Raw genomic sequence first — 16639 nt, forward strand, 5'->3', positions numbered from 1 at the left:
CCCTCAATTTTGATCTGTGTGAAGGTGGCTGTTGTTTTTTTAGATGGGGGCTGAGGGTTTGGGGGAGGATATCAAAGAGGTGAAGTGCCCTTTTCATTACATCACCTCTACATGACACTGGTGGCATTAACTTGACTTCTTGGTTAAGGGGAAGGGGGTGAGCCAGCTCTCTTCACTGTCAAGCTGTTGTGTTTCTCCTTTCTATCCTCTGTTCTTTGAAAGTGAGTCACCAAGTCCAGCCCACAGTGAAGGAAGGAAGGGGATTATCTCTATCTCTTGGAAGTCAGTGGGCTGGGGGCAGAGTATATACATATACTGTTTGGAATTCCGGAAGAAAGATCTGTTTCTTCTTTCCCATTTTTAATTTATACAATAATTTATTTATATCAGTATGAACTCACATATATTTATTTTACACTTTGGGTTATAATCCAGTACCATGTTATTTTGTTGCCCAAACTGTGCCAGGTTTGGCCACTGGGAGCTCTTTCAGGTTGGCTCCTGTCACCCTTTGACATTCCCCTATTTTTTGTGTTTTGAGCACTTCCTTACTTTCAGACACTGTAAAATGCTCCAGGCTCATCTTGCATTTTCTGTGCCCCAGTTGTAGAAGTGATCATTTCTCCAAGGAGCCCTGGCTCCTTCTATCCAAGAATGGCATTTAGAAGTGAAGATCTATTGCTTCTTGGCCTTTTGACTAAGATCAAGGGTAGAAGTGAAGATCTGGGTGTGGATGTGTTCATTACCACTGGGGTGTCACTGCTTCTAGACCCTCCCAGTGGACAAAGCTAGGAAATGCGGGTGTGTGTACTAATCTGTGCACATGTATCTGTCTTCACTCTTGCTTATTTATAACTTCTTTCTCTGACAGAATGTACACTTCTGAATATTTAAAAAAACCAACACACAAAAAAGGCAAATTAGGGGAAAAATATTTGCAAACATATGTAAAGGGTAAATATCTGTAGTAAACACAAGACTTCTTACAAAGTGACCAAAAAAACCCCCAAGACCCCTAAAAAAAATGAATGGATGAAAAAGAAATAGGTAAGTATACTTTAAAAAATATTTGGGGTGCCTGGGTGGCTCAGTCGGTTAAGCATCCAACTTCAACTCAGGTCATGATCTCACGGTTTGTGAGTTCGAGCCTGGAGTTGGGCTCTGTGAGGACAGCTTGGAGCCTGGAGCCTGCTTCAGATTCTTTGTCTCCTTCTCTCTCTGCCCCTCCCCCTCTCATGCTCTGCCTCTCAACAATGAATAAAATGTTTAAAAAAATTTTTTTTTAAAATCTGACTATCCAATGAAATAAAGACAGTCTCTTCAGCAAGTGGTGCTGGGAAAGCTGGACAGCAGCATGCAGAAGAATGAACCTGGACCACTTTCTTACACCATACACAAAAATAAACTCAAAATGGATGAAAGACCTAAATGTAAGTCAGGAAGCCATCAAAATCCTTGAGGAGAAAGCAGGCACAACCCTCTTTGATCTTGGCTGCAGCAACTTCTTACTCAATATGTCTCTGAAGGCAAGGAAAACAAAAGCAAAACTGAACTACTGGGACCTCATCAAAATAAAAAGCTTCTGCACAGCAAAGGAAACAATCAGCAAAACTAAAAGTCAACCAACAGAATAGGAGAAGACATTTGCAAATGACAAATCAGATAAAGGGTTAGTATCCAAAATCCATAAAGAACTTATCAAACTCAACACCCAAAAACCAAATAATCCAGTGAAGGAATAGGCAAGACATGAATAGACACTTCTCCAAGGAAGACATCCAGATGGCCAACCAACATATGAAAAAATGTTCAACATCACTCACCATCAGGGAAATACAAATCAAAACCACAATGAGATACCACCTCACACCTATCAGAATGGCTAACATTAACAACTCAGGCAACAACAGATGCTGGAGAGGATGCAGAAAAAGAGCATCTCTTTTGCCCTGCTGGTGGGAATGCAAACTGGTACAGCCACTCTGGAAAACAGTATGGAAGGTCCTCAAAAAATTAAAAATAGAACTACCATATGACCCAGCAACTGCACTACTAGGTATTTACCCAAGGGATACGGGGATGCTATTTCGAAGGGACACGTGTACCCTAATGTTTATAGCGGCACTATCAACAATAGCCAAAGTATGGAAAGAGCCCAAATGTCCATCGACGGATGAATGGATAAAGAAGATGTGGTATAAATATACAATGGAGTATTACTCGGCAATCTAAAAGAATGAAATCTTGCCATTTGCAACTACGGGGATAGAACTAGAGGATATTGGGGTGCCTGGGTGGCTCAGTGAGTTAAGCGTCCAACTTTGGCTCGGGTCATGATCTCACAGTCCGTGAGTTCCAGCCCCATGTCAGGTTCTGTGCGGACAGCTCGGAGCCTGGAGCCTGCTTCGGGTTCTGTGTGTCTCCCTCTTTCTCTGCCCCTTCCCTGCTCGTGCTCTCTCTCTCTCTCTCTCTCAAAAATAATAAATAAACATTAAAAAAATTTTTTAAAAAAGAACTAGAGGATATTATGCTAAGCGAAATTAGTCAGAGAAAGACAAATATCATATGACTTCATTCATATGAGGACTTTAAGATACAAAACAGATGAACATAAGGGAAGGGAAGCAAAAATAATATAAAAACAGGGAGGAGGACAAAAACATAAGAGACCCTTAAATATGGAGAACAAACAGGGTTACTGGAGGGGTTGTGGGAGGGGGGATGGGCTAAATGGGTAAGGGGCACTAAGGAATCTACTCCTGAAATCATCGTTGCACTATATTCTAACTAACTTAGATGTAAATTAAAAAAATAAATTAAATAAAAATTAAAAAAAATATCTGACCATACTAGTAACAAAACAAATGCAAATTAAACCAAAGAATAATTGTGATTTATCAAAATGTAGACATCAAAAGTAGATGCTGTCATCTACTACTGGTTTGAATGGAAACTGGTACAATCTTTATGGAGAGTGACAGGACATTATGTAAAAGGAGTTTTAGCTGTATTGCTGACATCTGCTAGGTGAGGTCTCCTGTTGAAAACAACAAAAAAATGGGATAAAAAACTAGCTGGAAGGATCAGGTACTAACCAAATTGTCAGGAATGTTGACTAAAATTTGGGAGAGAACGGGAACTCAGAGAGAAATCAAGAATCAGAGTCCTTCTTGCCCCGTGGACATCTGCTTTCACAGAAGATCTCTAAGGGAGAACAGGTCAGAACTCAGAGGAATCTCAGAAATTACTCTTCAACCTTGAGCTAAATCCCTAAAGAGCTATGGTTACCAGCAGTAATCAGTCCCCTCACAAACTTGCAATCTGGCTTGACCTCTGAGTGGTCTTAAAAATCTAAGACTTAGGGGCACCTGGGTGGCTCAGTCGGTTGAGCATCTGACTCTTGATTTTGGCTCAGGTCATGATCCCAGGGTCGTGGGATCGAGCTCTGCATTGGGCTCTGTGCTGAGCATGGAGCCTGCTTAGGATTCTGTCTCTCTCCCCCATCCCTCTCTTTACTCGTGTGTTCTCTCTAAAATGAATAAATAAATCTAAGTCTTAACCTTATTAAGATAGTTCCAAACTGCAAGTGCCTAAAGGTGCCTAGTAGAAGCAAATGAAGTCCTCTCTGGAAGAATAAAGTGCCATTCTAGGCCAGTAATTTTTGGGAATGAATCTAGTATATGAAGGGTAAGAGACCTTGATCAAGAACCAGCAGAAAGTGATAGGCAATAAAGACAAACCCACAGGGACTTCATATATTGAGATTATCCAGCACAGATGATCATATAAGGAAGTGTATTATGTTCCAGAACATAAAAGCTGAGCTTGAATTTTTTTTTGCAAGAAAATGAAAATAATGAAAAGTGATGTAGATTTTCAAAAGAAAAACATGCAAAATACAGACAAGAAGGTGGAGGATATAGAGAATAGCATAAGGCACACCTATATCTATACTAAATTGGGTCACAAGGTGCTGAGAGGAAGACAAGGGCAGAGGCAATATTTAAAGAGATAATGGCTGAGAATTTTCCATAACCACAAATAATACCAGTACACAGACTGAAGAGACTTAAAGAATCTCAGGCAGGATTAAAACACTTCCCCCACCCTGACACACACCCACAGTGAAAACAAAAGATGGAGCAAACATTTTTTAATAACCAGCGAAAGAGAGATTATCCTTAGATTAGTGACAGTCTGCTACCTGAATTCTCAACATCAACTGAAGCCAGAAGACAGTAGAGTATCTACTGCAATGAAAATGCCAACCTAGAATTCTCTACTCAGTGAGTATCCTTCAGCACCAAAGGGAATACAAGGAAATCCTGAAACCAATAAAAACGGAGAGTTTGCACCCAGCAGACTGACACAGGGAAAATGAATCCTGATAAAACCTCAGAGATTTGAAAGAATAATGAACAGAGAAAGGACAAGTGTGGGGGTAAATCTAATCTAATAATAAAATAAGTTGGAGTGATGTAAATACGTGTAACTTATGTATTTATACACACACATATAAATATGTAAAAGCAACCGCCTGTAAGTCAAAAGAGGGACTTCGTCCTATTTATTTGGGAAGAGAATAATGGCATCAATATTAGAGCATGATGAATTAGGAAAATGTGCTGTAATTTCTGAGGTACACACTAAGATAACAGAAAAGAGTATGTAAACTTCCAAATTAATAGAGGAAAAAATGGAATGACAAAACATATTCAGTTGACCCAAATAAGTCAGGGAAGGCAAGGAAGAGAAATACGTAATAGGTGGTATGATGGAAAGCACATGAGAAGACCAGACATGTAAAATCAACTATCCCCAAATGTAATTAAATGTAAATGTACCAAATGCTCCAATTAAAAGACAAAGATTGAGAGTCTAGAATAAAAACCTTAATTATATGCCTTTAAACAAGAGACACATCTAAAACCCAAGGGTACAAAAAAGTTGAAACTTAAAAGGGAGGAAAAAGAACCCTAGAAAATTAAACACAAAGTAGAAGGATGAAAATAACAACAAGCAAAATTACTAAAATAGAACATAAATATGCACTGAAAAGGATTTACAAAGCTCAAAGTCATCACTTAAAAGACTGATAAAACTGGAAAATATCTAGCAAGGCTGAGAAAGAAAAAGAAAAGTCACAAATTACCAGTTTCAAAAATGAAAAAGATCCTTCAGAGATATTATGAACTAATTTGTGCCAAAACGGTGTGAAGTTTCAATAAAATACACTCATCCCCACCAAAATGCAATTCACCAAAAGTGAGAGTAATAAATAGAAAACCAAATATTCCTATAAATATTTAAGGAATTCAATCAGAAATGAAAACCCTTCTCACAAGAAAGTCTGGCCTGAACGGGTCTATAGGTGAGTTCTACCCATCATAAAGAGAACAAAACAAAACCAGAGAACACTCCCCAACTCATTTCATGAGGCTAGCATAACCTGGATATGAAAGCCTGATACCGACAGTATAAGAAAATTATAGTATAATCTTCCTATAAATATAGATGTAAAAAGTCTGAAAATACACACACACACACACACACACACACACACACACACACACATACACACACACACACACACACAAAACCAAATCTAGCAATATATAAAAAGGAATCTAGGGATTATATGTCACGACAAAGTTTGGTTAACCAAAGAATTAATGAAATTCACTCCATTAACAGATTAAAGAAGGAGTCATATGATCATTTCAACATATACAGGGTAAAAGAAGCATTTGATAAAATTTACCAACTATTCATGCTTAGCAAACTCTAAGATCAGAACTAATAAGAAAGGTAACTGCTATCACCGTTCTGAACGTTAATCCACTGCAGTAAAGGCTAGACAAAGAAACATGTAAAAGAATGGAAGAGGAATAAACAAAATTCTCCTCATACACAGATGATATGATTAGGTATGCAGAAAATCCAAATGATTCTACAGGTAAATTACTAGAACTGATACAGCTTGATGAATAGAAAGGAATACAAAGTCACTACAAGGAAGGAGGGAAAGAGAAAAGAGATGAGAAACAGATCTACCTTTGAAAACAAATACTTAAGAATAAATCTAATGAAAAAGGTATACAACCTCTCCAGAGTAAAGCATAAAATGTTACTGAAAGAAATCAAAGATCTAAAAAATGGGAAGACAGACACCATGTTCCTGAATTGGAAGACTCAATACCATAGCCATGTCAATTATTCTCAAGTTGCTATAAAGATTTGATACAATAATTCAAGGAAAAATCCCAACGGGGTGTGTGTGATAACCTGATTCTAAAATGTGTATGGAAAATGCAGAGAAGTACATCTCTCAAGAACTGGCTGAAGAACAACAAGGTAAAAGGCCCTGATCTACCAGTTACCAGGACTTCCTCCAAAGCTACAGTTAATAAGACAACATGCTCTTGGCACAATGCCAGGCAAATAAATACACTAATGGACCAGAATAGAGCCGGAAACAAGCACACATGTATATGTGTTTGATTTATGGCAAAAGTGCTACTGCAGAGCAGTCTTTTCAGTAATTGGGCTGAGACTGCTGAATAGCTACATGGAAAGAAATGAAATTGGGGGCGCCTGGGTGGCTCAAACAGTTAAGTGTCTGGCTCTTGACTTCAGCTCAAGTCATGATCTCACTGGTTGTGAGTTCAAGCCCCATGTCGGGCTCTGTGCTAACAGTGCTGATTTTGGGGATTCTCTCTCTCCCTCCTTCCCTCCCTCCCTCTCTCTCTTTCTCTCTGCTCCTCCCTGCCCCCCAATGTGTGCTCTCTCTCTCTCTCAAAATCCATAAACTTTAAAAAAAAAAAAGAAATGTAATTGGACTACTACCTCATAACGTACTCCAAATGAATTTCAGATGTATGATAAAACATAGGAGGATATCTTCATAATCTCAGAATAGTAAATATTTCTCAAACAAGATACAAAAACACTAACCATGAAAGAAAAAAATTGTTAAACTATATTAAAATTACAAACCTCTGTTAATCCAAAGGTACCATTACAAGAATGATGAGAGACACTGCTAAGCAGCAATTAGAGAAGAGTAATGAGGAGAAACCACAACGAGATTCTACTACAAACCAACTGGTAAAAATAACAAATTCTGACAATACCAAATATTAGCGAGGGTGTGCAGCATAGGCAGTAAGTAATCATGAGAACAAAAGGAGGGTGCTGTTAATGAGGACTAACAACGGGTTTTTAAGACAGGGGCAGTACCTGGAAAACCAGGACTTGGATCACCTTGGAGAGGCAAAGATCACTGTTTATACATCTACTTCAGAAAATAGCTTGGCATTATCTTGGAAAAATGAAGTTGTATATACTCCAAGACTTTATCAATTCCACTCCTAGGTTTATGCCCTATGTAAATGTGTACTTATGTATACCGGGATATATGTACAAGATTGTTTACAATAGCATTGTTCAAAATAGCCAAATCTGAAAACAACCCAAATACAGAGTGACATTAAAATGAGTAATTGTGAATGTTTGTTCACTGCAATACTATATAGCGATAAAATGAAGGAGCCCAAAGCAATATAGATCAATCTTACAGACCAAAAAAGAGTATATGCTGTATGATTTCATTTAAATAAAGATTTTAAAAGACAGATAACACTGAATTATATTACTCAGGGATGCCATATGGATGGTATAGATATGAAAGTATGGAGGTGAAGTCTAGATTAATGTTACTTCTGAGAGAAGAAGGGGATTGTGGTAAGAGGAATACAGGGGCTGCTGAAGTGCAGGCAATTTTTACATTTCTTGACCTAGGCTGTAGGTACATGGGTATTTACTTTACAATAATATCCTTAAGCTGGATAGTTCTGGGTATGCATTTTTCTAAATGTAATAGATCATATAAAAAAATTCTATATGTGATGTAGGTGTTTGTATGTATTCACACACTCTTTAACCTATTAATTATATTCCTAAAAACTTAATTTGAGGAAATAAAGCAATCAAGGGGTGTGAACAATTGTACAAGAATATTACTAATCATAACATTACTTCTAAGAGGGGAGAAACAGAAAGCAGTGTAAATGTCCCACTATAAGGAAATTATTAAATATGGCACATGCATATAATTTAGATATCTTAATGCAGCCATTAGACTATCGTATCTAAAAAGTATTTACTGGTATAGCAAAATGCTTAAAATTAATGAGTGAAAAGAATCGGGAAACAAAACTGCACATGTAAAATGAGTGTAATTGTGATAATGAATATAAGCAGAAGAAAATGTTCTGAAATGCTCATTGTGATTAACTTTTGCAAGTGGTATGATTTCTGTCATTATAATTTTCCACGATTTCTAAATTTGTACAAGGTGTGTGTATTGTAAAGATTATTTACACTAGAAACTACTCATATTTTTTATATTTATTTATTTATTTATTTATTTAACGTTTTATTTATTTTACAGAGAGAGAGAGAGAGAGAGAGAAAGAGAAAGAGAGAAAGTGGGGGAGGGGCAGAGAAAGAGGGGTACAGAGGATCCGAAGCAGGCTCTGCACTGACAGTGGAAAGCCTGATGTGAGGCTCGAACTCACAAACTGACAGATCATGACCTGAGCCAAAGTTGGACGTTCAACTGACTGAGCCACCCAAGCACCCCTATAATTTAAAATTTTTTTAAAAAATTTATTTATTTTGAGAGCAAGAGCACCCACAAGCAGAGGAAGGGGGGAAAAGGAGGGGGAGGGGGAAGGGGAGAGGGGGAGGGGGAGGGGGGGAGAGGGGGGGAGAGAGAGAGAGAACACCAAGCAGACTCCACACTGTCAGCACAGAGCCCAATGTGGGGCTCAAACTCACCAACTGTGAGACTATGACCTGAGCTGAAACCACGAGAGTCCAATGCTGAACCAACTGAGCCATTCAGGTGCCCCATATAATTTTTATTTTTAAATGAAAAAACTTCTTTTAAATAATGGAAAACTAACTGAATTTTTAAATTTTGTGTATGTAAACTTATTTCAAAATTACTTTTACTAGTTGAAGATCAGCTTTTGTATACAAAAATATTTGCCAGAGTAACAGCTTCAAATTCATTTCTAAGATAGTAGACATCAGAATGCAGTTTGTTTTCTAATGCAGCATTCAAAGGTTAAAATCTATTCTACAGTGTAACATCTCAATCTAGGGCTTTATACAAAAATTGGGACACCTCCATTTTTATGTTAACAGATGTCAAAATGATACAGTAATTATGGTTAGAAGTTAAAAACAAAAAAAATCCAAACTCTGCAATTATCTTAATAGGTAATTATATTTTGTTTGCAGATCCAGGAGTTTGTCAACTTAAAGCCCTTCTTGTATTTATCTCTTTTTCAGTTTGTGCAGGAAAGAGTTAACATAGCAGGCCTAAGCTTCTGAAGGGCTTGAAAGGCCTGCCTACCAAGTTAGCTCTTGATTGGCATCTGGCAACTTGGACGGGTTCCTCCCGTCCTAAACTGAAAAGAGTGGCCCACTGTGTCTAAACTGTTTGTGCAAACAATGTGATTTATCCTGAACACCTGCTTCTCTCTGGGAGGCTGGAAGATGGTACGTGCCAAGCAGAGGGTGCCTACATGACCAGCTCCCAGTAAATACCCTGGGTGCTGAGTCTCTAATGAGCTTCCCTGGCTGGCAACATTTCACATGTGTTATCACAACTGGTTGCTGGCAGAAGACCCTTGGAAGCTTGTGCCTGGCTGTCCCTGGACTTCAACTCATATACCTTTCCTCTTTGGTGGTTTTACTTTATTAAATCTTTGAGCTGTAATAAATCACAGTTATGAATACGACTATACGCGGAGTCCTAGGAGCCCTCTTAGTGAATCATTAAACCCGGGGATAGGTAGTCTTGGGGACCTCCGACACATAGTTCTTAAAACTAAAATACAACTGAACATTTAATATAGTGGTGAAGCTAGTCAAGAGAAATGTTTAATTTTTTTAAAGAGTTTACGATGATAGAACTTTTTTTTCTTTCACCTAGTATTTATCAAAGGTCTTCACAGGCACCCAAGCTATGTCCTCTCATATATCTTACTGAATTACCTTAAGTACCACGTTTCTAATGTTTACTAGGACCAAATGATATTTTCCAACCAGTTCCTATTACCCACCACTTAAGTAAGCATTTGATAAATATGTGACAAAAGAATGAATAGCAATTTTTATCATTACACATGAAAACAAAATATCAAAATAGATCAGGCGAGCCATAAAAATATGTACAGATCTTCATAGAATTGTAAATACTACAGTCCAGACTTTTCTTGCTTGATATGAAATAACTTTCCTTTCCCTGGCAAGTTTGCTAGTAAGTAGAAATCAGTGCTACTCTATTAGCATAAATGAATCCCACAAAATTTCCCTTCCCCAAGCATAAACACCAGACCAAAAAGAAAAAAAATTAAAAAAAGACAAAGAGCTATCAGTCTATCTCCTTTGTGAGCTTCAAAGATACAAACTGCTAATATTGTTTTAAAAGATACAAACTATTGTTTTCATGTCAGATATATTTTAAATCCATATTTAATTACTGCCAAAGTCTCCCCGTGGTATATGTAATCATTCTATAATAAGGTAATTAAAATTCCTTGGCCAGCCAATTTAGGATTTACAGCTTAACTCAAGTATCAGACACTACTAAAGTCAAGTCCGGATGTGTTACTTAGAAATAAACATTTAATTTGGGTGGGGGTGATACAACACAAAATTGAACCTACACTTTTAAATATGTTTTAGCAAACTGCTGCAAACAAATCCAAATTTAAGTGTAATCCCAAAGCAATGGATCCCAAATCAATGGATAGATATAGTGCAAACACATGCAGATTTCTAACAAACTACTGCGTGCGTTGGGAAAAATGACAACATGGTCTCTAAATAGTAATGCCCCTACTTTAAAGGTCAATCATCTCTTGACCTCCTACTTTGGGACTCACAGTTGTTGAAACTCAGTATCTCGGGATGGTGCCTGGGTACAAGCTTGTTTAACAAGCTCTACTCAGGACTTTTCAATGCTAAGTTTTGAAATCCACTGTTTTACTCTTTTCCAGCTCTAAAAGTCTGGTTCTGTGAGTCTCTGTATTTGAATATGCTTTAACTTAAAACCATATGTAATTAAATGGGCATTAACCAGTTCGAAAGATTTTCTAACACAATAAGCAACCTGATTGGGCTATATAATGTCATGACTTCGGTTTAAGGGAAAAAAAGGGAGAGCTGGTTATACATAGTCTGTGGCAAAGGCAGATATGGATACCATATTAAGAAGCTCACTGATAACCTAAATAAATAGTTTGGTCTAGCTTTTCCTCCATCAAAATTATCAGAGCTGTTTCCAAGTAGCTAACAAACAGCAAAGTCAACTGACGTTAATTTCATTTGTTTTCCCTCTGTCTACTCTGTATTGGTGGCATGTCAGAAAACTGTGGAAAGGATCCAGATAACCCATAACCTGAGCAATGAGCCCCTGAAAACCAGGGGTCATTACATCTACTGCCAGAAACATGGAACTAATTCTGGAGTAGCTTCCTCTACATTGCAGCTGTACAATCTCTTACCTAGCCAGTAGGTGGAGGCACAAGCAAACTTACTGCTTTGCTCTTTGAGCCACAGGACCTTAAATCTTATAGTAAATTGGTTTTTCATTTATTCATTTGTTTTAAACCCAGGTGATCAAAGAGAATGCAAAAAACTGAACAAGGACAACTGTTGAGGTGAATTTATAAAAAGTGATACAAAAGAACAATTTTATATTTCTATTTTGTGTCTGGCCCTTTTGAAAAATAACTAAGTTATTTTAACTGTGAATTCATAATCCACTTCCAGATCCCAGAGCTAATAAAACAATTCCAAATTTAAAAATATAGCTTTTAAAAATTCATGTTCAATCAGGGAAAACTGAACATCAACTGAATATGTCGTAATACTAAGGAATTATTGTTGATTTTGCTAGGTATGATAATACTATTATGGACTGGTATCTATCTATACCTATATTTCAAGTCCTTATTTATAAATACAAACAGGAGTATGTATAGGTGAAATGATATCGCTTTAGAAATCACCAGGAAAAAGAGAGAGGGAGACAAACCATAAGAGACGTAAATACAGAGAACAAACTGTAGGTTGCTGGAGGGGTGTTGGGGGGGGATGGGCTAAATGGATGATGGGTATTAATGAGGACACTTGTGATGAGCACTGGGTGTTATATGTAAGTGATTCTACTCCTGAAATCATTATTACATTACATATTAACTTGGATTTAAATACAATTTTAAAAATTAACAAAAAAAAAAAAGAAATCACCAGGGGGGAAGAAAACGACAACAGTAAAGGATAGATAGAGCAAGAATAGCAAAATGTTGATAACTGAAGTTCAGTGACAGGTACACTGAGGTTCATTATACTATTCTCTTTTTATTTGAAATTTTCCAAAACAGGAAGGAAGAAAATTAAATTATGATGCCACATTCTTGTGATCTGGGTTAACACTGAGATTAGGCTGACTGGTAAATATGCGACTTTAATGAAGTCTTATCTCTGTATACAGCCATCGAGGAATTATTTCAATCACAACTGAATCATACCAAAAATTCGCTCTATAAAAAACTAAAACTAACCTGCTAAATCCCCTGGAAACAAAAGCTTCCAGTTGTGGAGCACTTCACCATTTTATGAGGTGAATTCATATAATTTTCCCATCTAGTTCTCATGATCTTATGGAGATTTTAAAGATAAAAATCCTGAGGCTCAGAGAAGTTAGGACTTGGCCAAAGTCACATGATCAGTAGAAGTGACAGAGCTGGGAACACTAACACAAGTTTTATAACCCCAAAGACTGTCTTCTCTCTGCCATACTATCGCTTAGACCCCCTTGAAACAAATAGCAAACATGATGAAATTTACGTAAAATTTAAAATTTTGCTTTCTGTGCTCATTACTTGAAAGTATATGATGAAACTGGCTTTTTTGTTTTCTCAGCAAATAAAAGTATGGATGGAAATAGATTTCTTGAATAAAGAATGAAATTAAACCAGAGAAAGTAATTAAAAAAGAATTAGAATATTCTTAAAATTGGAAGGGGACGGTTAAAGGCCCTCTCTAGCCCCAAATTAAACCTGTATCTTTAGCTCCCTTGGATGCAACCAGCTTTAGCTCGAGCACTTCTAGTGAGGAACTGCATACTCCGTTAGACAGCCTGCTTTATTCAGAGTCAGTCTAATCGCTAAAGGGGGTTTCCTTGCTTAGAGTTGAAATCTACCTGCTGCTTGTTGATTCCCATTACAGACCCTGACCCTACAATGAATAAGCATAATCCTCTTACATAGGACACTCTTTTAAATAACTGAACAAATCCACTATGTTCTACCATGGGCTTCTGCTCTGAGAACTCTTTAAGCAGAAAAAGAAAATCAATTAGATTCTTGAGTCACTAAAGCTTCCCAGTCTTTTCAACAGCTTTTCCATGGTCTTCAACTGGGACTTGGGTATCTCTGGGAGTACTCAAGCCCTTCCAGGAGATTGAAGAATTAGGATATTTTTAGGGCAATCAATGTCTCTTCCTTCATTAGCCACAATTTGATTTGTCTGAAAACAATTCTATGTTCTGCTGATTCTCCTTTCACATGCCCACTCATAGGAGCCCATCTTAAAAGACAAACTGCTCACCCATCCTGAAAAGCCTGTCTAGCTTCAGAGCCAACTAGGGAATGCGAAGCTCCTGAGGGAGAGACCCTTGAGAGCAAACAGAGCTTCAGAAAGAAAGAGGAGAGCCACCTTATTTCATATGGACAATATATGCATGGCAAAGCCTTATCTATTTTAGAATTAAAAATCAATAGTAAGCTGATTGTCACAGGGATGTCTATTAACACTTTAATTTTATTTGAAAAATGAAGGCAGATTTTTCTCTGCCAGAAAGCGTGTCTGATTTGGCTGACTGGCTTGACAATGACGACTAGCTTTGCCATTTAGGTCACACAGAAGACATTTTCCATAAACTGAACAAGATAAAGGTACAGATCTACAGTTTTGAAGAAAATATATTTAAAAGAATATACAAAACACTAAAAATTATAGCCTCACAAGAGAAGTTTTTATGTACCAACTCAAAAGTATGTGAGGAGGTACATGGTTTTCAAAATTCTTCTAGCAGGTATGCCAACAAAAACTTTGAAGGCTGTGACTCTAGGGCAAAATTTCTAGGCTCTTTCCCACTCTGGTTATCCCCTTCTGGAAGCATGCCAGTGTCCTGCTTACCACGAACACTCTAGGGAGAATGGGTAGCATACAAAACAGTGGGACTGTGGCGTGGTTCTAAATAACTATATACTTTTAATTAATGTAGCTGAAGGTTCCATTCAGGGCTTTTGTTAAGCTGTTGCAACAACTTTCAAATCATTTACTTCTTTTTCACATAAGCAGTTACAACTAAATTTACAGTGATCTTGCACTTATATAATCGAATGAAGGAGTCTGTATTAACTAGCCTTAAGTTTCATCTTTGTTTGAGTTCCTTTGCTACAAACTTGTAAAATGTTTTAAAATTCTGATCTAGATATTCAATGTATTAGCTAGCCCTCCATGGGGGTGAAGCTTCTGACATGGCTCCCAAAGACCACCAGCATCTGCTCATATTCACACCCTGGTGTAATCCTCTCCCCCTGGGTGTGGGCTGGATCTGGTGACTTACTTCTGATAGAATATAGTAGAAGTGATGGTGTGTGATTTCTGAGATGAGGTTACAAGACTGACTTCCATCCTATTTGTATTCTAGCCTTCTTGCCTGCTGGCGCTGGATGAAGCCAGCTGCCATGTTGTGAGTTGCTCGATGAAGAGGCCCAGTGACAAGGAACCTAGGGAGGCCTAAGGCCAACAGCTCACAAGGAACTAAGGCTAGCAGTCGGATAGCCTGCTGCCAACAACCATTTGAGTGGGCTTGGAAGCAAATCCATCCCCAGTGGAGTCTTAAAATGACACCAGCTCTGGCTAATGCCTTGATTACCACCTTGTGAGAGACCCTAATCAAAGTCATGGATTAAAATTCTGAAAAGAGTAGAAGGCCATCCCATAAAGCTTTATACAACCTCTTTGGACACAGTTATCCAATTAGCTACAAAACTACCCAGTTATACTATCCTTGGCTCACATTTCTCCATCTTATTGGCAAAAATTCTATGAGAAACATGTCAAGTGGCTTATTAAAATCAAGATAACACTGTTATCTTCAGAATTTCCTTAATATGCCAAAATAGTCATTATATCAAAATAGGAAGTTGAGTCTGTTTTGAAAGGCTTGCTACATGGAGACCTCTACTCCCATCCCACTCCTCTTCAATAGGACTCCTATGGTCACAATGTTATATTTTGGGGCCTCATGTCCATCTGAACTCTATTTCTCTTTACAGCCTCCTCTCTGAAGTATGCTAAAAAGGAGGGCAACTAAATATGCCCAACTTTTGCTTCCTTAGCCATTGTGAACTTTAAGATGAGATAATCCTTTTATTCTTGTTACTTTTTTTCTACACAGATGAGCTTACAACTATTGTTACATTTTAAGAGGAAAAGTGTTAGCATTATCCCAAACCAACACTGCTTAAAACTTTAACCCTTAAGAAAATAAAATGCACACTCACAATTCAAAAACCATGTAAAGCATTCCATCTGAGCTATATGTCTCCAATAACTCTACAATGTGGGGATGTTTCAGCATATGACAGATACTGGCTTCCCGCTTTAGATCTGCAAAACAAACACAGGACATACTTTGTTAGGTAAGAACAAACGACAATCAGAGTGAATGATGAATGAATGGATGTGATCTATGGTAACATGAAGACTTCTCTAACTAAAGAGATGAAATCCCCCATTTACACTAAGCTTAACTTTTTTACCCTATAAATCTTTGACAGCATAACCTTTTCATATTCCTGCCAGTCTGTGTGTGTGTTGTGTGTGTGTGTGTGTGTGTGTGTGTGTGTATACAGTACAGTTAGCTCTTATTTTTATTTATTTTAAGTAACTAAGCTCTATGCCCAATGTGGGGCTTGAACTCACAGCCCCAAGATCAAGTCATACACTCTACTGACTAAGCCAGTCAGGCATCCCAGCACTTATTAATAAGAAATGTAAATAGCACAAATACTTTCTCCAAACTCTTTATAGTCAAGTCTCAAAATTTATAATTTTCTTGATGTGCTAATAAATAACTCAATTTGCCATTTTAACATTTTACCTCTTTTTCTTAGTCTTCCCCAAATTGGATAAGAATGTTGTCTATTCTTTGGCCTAAAATCTAGCATTTGCACACACACGCCAGGGAAGTTATATGGAATAAAGGGCCAAATAAAATTAGTATGATTTAAACAGTAAAGGTTGAGAGTAAACTCTCAACCAGCAAAGTCAGAAATTTATTTTCTATCATCTATAAAATGTATTTGATAATTCAGGACACTACTCATAGTGTTATCTTGAAGAACAAGTTCAGACAATGTAGGTAGACTATTGCATAAGAGTTACAAAATACTGTTTGGAAAATAAAACGGTTAATATCATCATCATCATACAAACACATTTTAGGCATAGGTATCACTTGCTATGTCCCCATGGAACAAAA

At 37.4% G+C, this 16639-nt stretch overlaps 1 protein-coding gene across 8 annotated transcripts in view; it reads right to left on the bottom strand.

Moving 5' to 3' along the window:
- Window positions 1–16639, bottom strand: part of CASK (calcium/calmodulin dependent serine protein kinase) — a 358179-nt gene that overhangs the window by 216333 nt on the left and 125207 nt on the right. For all 8 annotated transcript variants that reach the window (XM_047843622.1, XM_047843615.1, XM_047843620.1 and 5 more), the window contains exon 3: window positions 15660–15765. In XM_047843622.1, the coding sequence (XP_047699578.1) occupies window positions 15660–15765 (106 nt within the window). The remainder of the gene's footprint in view (window positions 1–15659; window positions 15766–16639) is intronic.

The sequence above is a fragment of the Prionailurus viverrinus genome, chromosome X (assembly GCF_022837055.1).
Source record: "Prionailurus viverrinus isolate Anna chromosome X, UM_Priviv_1.0, whole genome shotgun sequence".
NCBI lineage: Eukaryota > Metazoa > Chordata > Mammalia > Carnivora > Felidae > Prionailurus > Prionailurus viverrinus.